This window comes from Antrostomus carolinensis, unplaced genomic scaffold (genome assembly GCF_000700745.2).
Source record: "Antrostomus carolinensis isolate BGI_N321 unplaced genomic scaffold, ASM70074v2 scaffold5886, whole genome shotgun sequence".
NCBI lineage: Eukaryota > Metazoa > Chordata > Aves > Caprimulgiformes > Caprimulgidae > Antrostomus > Antrostomus carolinensis.
The window spans coordinates 566-5,110 of NW_010323818.1; the positions used below are offsets into that span (position 1 = coordinate 566).

The window sequence follows — 4,545 nt, forward strand, 5'->3', positions numbered from 1 at the left end:
TCCGCTGTGGTTTGTTTTTTACTGCACAGACAAAGTAAGCTTATGCAAGGCCTGAGGTTAGCAGATACTGAGCAGTCATAGCCCGCAGAGTGCCAGGAGGCCACAGTACCCACAACTGGATTTAGCACCAAATAGTGTTGGTAACACTGATGACTAATTTTTTCACAGGCAACCTAAGGGCGCGAAGCATTGCCTTATTGTTAATGCTGCACCTTAAATCCTACTTTTTTTCTTACCCCAATAGGAAAACTGCCTGAATGCTGATGTGGTGGAACAGATTTATAAGAGAAACCCTATTCTCCGTTACACTCACCATCCATTGCACTCACCATTGCTGCCACTGCCCTATGGGGACATCAATCTAAACTGTAAGTTTTTCAATCATAGAGACATTTTTCCTTATGAAAGACTGAACTGGAGAATGGGATATTTTAATAGTATTTAGCAGGCAAGATATATTTTTATAATACAAACAGACAAGTTTTCCTGTTCTCTTCTGGAAGGTGGAGAACAGCAGTTTGTCTAGCATAGAGCCATGGGCTTGTAGGAGTTACAGAAGGGAAGGCTGCCGTTGCTGCTGTAATACAAGATTGTTACCCTCGGCAACACAGCTAAGACCACCGAGTTTGAAAAGCCTTGTACTGAAATAAGCAACTGAACTCAATTCATTCAGCCTTCTTGAATTGTGTTCTTCTCAAATCATTGTTGCTTCCTGACCCATATGGGGAGCTACAGCAGCCACAACTTCCACTTAACAAGTGGAAGTTTCATCAGTTGTGGTGAGAAGCATTATTTATGGGAAACAGCATTTAAGTGACCATGATTTTTAAAAGTAATGATTCATTTACTCCTGAAGCAGGTGTAATCATGTCGTTTAATATCCTTGGCTCAGTTAGTAACTTAGAAGTCTGTTTTGAGTGAATGGTTCAGAGCTGTTGATGGTTGTGAATTTAAGTGGATTTGCTTATCTTATTTTGCAACTGCATATTAAACAAGGTGTGACTCGGATCAGAAGTTTCATCCTTGGGAGGAGGGTGGAAGGTCACAGTTGATTAAAAGCTAAGGTATTTCAACTAAGACTTCCTGATAATGCAAGCAACATCCTTGTGCTCACATGACAAGGGAAATCCTAGGAGAAACCTTTCCCTTTTCTTCCTCCTCCATTCCTCCTGTACAGTGGCAAGGCACAGTTCTGATCTTCTCAGCACTTGAGCTGGTTGTCCGAGGCAAGAGTGCAGCATGGTTGCTCTATTCCCCATGGACAGGAACAGATAGGTCCCTCTGAGGGAGAAGTCTTGCCAAAGTCTTCCCGTACTAAATGTAGCTCCACAGATGGACTGATGCTCAGTTATGGCCTTGACCTGCAGTTGAGTTCTAGTTGTTTCCTGTAATAGTGTAATGTCAGGTTAGAAACTTCATAACATATGTCTGTACTGTTTTGTGCTTTTGATGATTAGTAGGCCTAACTGATTCAGACATCAGAGCAATCTCTTCCATCTCTTGAACCCAAGTGCTGCATGGTGCTTTTAAGTAGATTATAAAAGTTGTTAGCCCACGCTGAATAACCTGTAGCACAAAAACAATCACCATCTTTTCCAGCACTCAAAAAGCAAGTTGCAGTGTCATGCCCCAATAATTTAGTTTAGTAGTATTGTTTGGGTTTAATTGAAATGCTACTGCTGTAGACAAAAGTGACGCCATGTATCTTTGTCACTTTCCATAATGCAGTCGTGCTTTACCTCACTTATGATCTGATTAGATTTTCACTTTCTTGTGACAGCAAAAAAGTGACAGACATTTCGGCAGTGCAGACTGCTCTGAAAGGAAATTTCTCCATCAAAAAAACTGATCCAGCAAGATACACTTTTTATGTTGTCAGAAAATGTCAGAATGGGATTTTGTTAAGTTCAGATCAAATCTTAATAGCAAAATAGCTCATATAATGAGTTTGCATAGTACATTTGAAATGGAAAAGATCCATTCTAATATCCTGCATAATAAGGGTCACAATAGCATTAAGCAATTCCCAGGTTAAGCCTGAGTGCTTTCTCTTCATATTTCAGTCTTAGTACCTTCCTCCCTATTTTTCTTTTGTAGTGCTGAAAGACAAAGGCTACACAACTCTGCAGGATGAAGCCATCAAGATATTTAATTCTTTGCAGCAGCTGGAGTCTATGTCTGATCCCATCCCTATAATCCAAGGTATCCTCCAAACAGGACATGACTTACGACCTCTTCGAGATGAGCTCTACTGTCAGCTTATCAAGCAGACCAATAAAGTGCCTAATCCTGGGAGCGTGGGCAACCTGTATAGTTGGCAAATACTCACCTGCATGAGTTGCACATTTCTGCCGAGTCGAAGCATCCTCAAATATCTCAAGTTCCATCTCAAAAGGTGAGAAGCTTTGAACTACTAGAGCAAGAAGTTTCTTCACTCACTGTTTTCTTCCCCACAGCTTGTAACAGTGTTTAAACATCTTGAAGTGAGATTTGAAGATACATTCACTTAGTGAACTGGTTATGCCAAACAATGAATCTAAAAAAAATGCAAGAAAAGTATTTGATTTAGGTGGAATTATTCTCATTTGAAGAATCAGGCAAAATCCCACTAAACTGAATGTATATTTTGTTAACATTGGCCAAAGGGGGGGGTCTTTCTCTAATTGTATACAGTTGCTTAAGTGACTGGCAGCCACTACCCCAGGTCCCATTCTCAGTTGTCCAACCTGTTAAAAATTCTTCATCCTGCTTTCTTTACTTTTGTGAGGTACGCATCATGCACATAAAAGAACATAAGAACGTTTAAAGATGTATTTGAGGTAGAAATGTCTCTTTGCAAATTTAGTTTTCAGACATTAGTGACCATTAAAAAAGAAAAATACTTTTTGATAGTTCAGCACTAAGCAGAATGTGGAGTTCCTCTTGCTGTGATGCCGCAGAAGAATGCAAAGAGTGTGTCATTAGGAAAGTTAGGTCACTAACAGCAAACGGTTCTCAATAATTTAAAAGTCATGTCTGTGTTTGTGCAAGAGCATGGACTTTGTAAATCATTTTACTAAAGGTAATTATTTTATAAATATTTGTAAAATGCTTCTACTGAAGGTATACCTTTCAACCAAAATGAAAAACATCAATCACTTTATTTAACTGATAAAATGAAAAAAATCCAACATTGATTCACTTTCTCAGTTTAACTCAGTTCATAAACTGGTCTCCCAGTTGAAGAAATTGCAGCTAATACAACATTTGTAGGTTGGTTTCAATATTACAGATGAATAGTCATGTTCCAGCGTTGCTGTAATCCAGCAGTAATCTTTTTATGCCATGTAGATCACAAATCACTGTACTTCTTCACATAAATTAAACCTTAGCAGCTCTCAGAAGCTGGTATTTTATCACTGAAAATATTATAGAAATACTCTGTACTGAAAGCTACCTGAATTCAACAGTTTTAAATAATTAAGAGTTGAGTTCATTAAAGCTGTTAGTGAATATTCATAATACTAACTGCTGACATTAAGGTCAAGAGAGAATCTTTAAGAAAATCAGGATTTAGAAATCAAGTACACTAAGTGACACTACCACAAAAATTACCAGTCAAAAATATGTTTTATTGCTTTTTTCTGAAGTACCTTAGTGCAGTTTTGTCTTCGTTCAACAACTGTTATTGACAAAAAGGGGAGTCAATTACAAGGATATTTTTATAGGTATCTTGCTGTCAAATCTGAGACACTACAAGGTTCTGGTAGTTAATGCTATAAAGGTGGTTCAGTTCTTGCTTTCCATTAGGTTTGTAGAATAAAATGATGAACATATATAAGTTGTCCCACAGTAAATCACAAGTTAGTACACTTTCCTTGACAGTGAAGATAAACATTTGAGTGTGTCAATTAAATAGCTTACTGGATACATAAGTACATATAAGAAAAAAATCCATTCTCAAATAAGTAAACTTTCTATTTCACAGACTAGTAGCCTAAAGTTAATAATATTTGTTTCACAGGGTTCGTGATCAATTTCCAGGAACTGAAATGGAGAAATACGCACTTTTTACTTACGAATCTCTGAAGAAAACCAAATGCAGAGAGTTTGTGCCATCCCGGGATGAAATAGAAGCTCTGATCAGCAGGCAGGAAATGACATCCACAGTTTATTGCCATGGGGGGGGCTCCTGTAAGATTACAATCAACTCACACACCACAGCTGGAGAGGTGAGAAGTGGTGACAGAACAGCTTTGGCTGTGTCCCTTTATGTGCCAGTTCCAGCCAGTGGTAGCGTCAAACTTTGGGAGTGCTGGGGGTTTCTCTGTTGGTCTCTCCTTTCAGGGGAGGGAAGGTTTACAGAGCTGTCCCTCCAACCCCACAGCGCATTCTGAAGAAATCCCTGCTATAAAAAACTTGTCTTTATTCTTTACTGTAAGGGTGGTCAGACACTGGAACAGGTTGCCCAAGGAAGTTGTTGATGCCCCCTCCCTGGAAGTGTTTAAGACCAGGCTGGATGAGGCTTTGAGCAACCTGATCTAGTGGAGGGTGTCCCTGCTGAAG

At 39.0% G+C, this 4,545-nt stretch overlaps 1 protein-coding gene across 1 annotated transcript in view; it reads left to right on the forward strand.

Annotated features, from left to right (window-relative positions):
* Positions 1 to 244: 244 nt before the first annotated feature.
* The window catches only part of LOC104527076 (unconventional myosin-X-like), a gene marked incomplete at its 5' end in the record, with an annotated part of 11,154 nt that continues 6,853 nt past the window's right edge, over positions 245 to 4,545 (forward strand). Inside the window, 3 exons of the mRNA XM_010170693.2 lie at positions 245 to 368; positions 2,098 to 2,395; positions 4,004 to 4,211. Of these exons, the coding sequence (XP_010168995.1) occupies positions 245 to 368; positions 2,098 to 2,395; positions 4,004 to 4,211 (630 nt within the window). The remainder of the gene's footprint in view (positions 369 to 2,097; positions 2,396 to 4,003; positions 4,212 to 4,545) is intronic.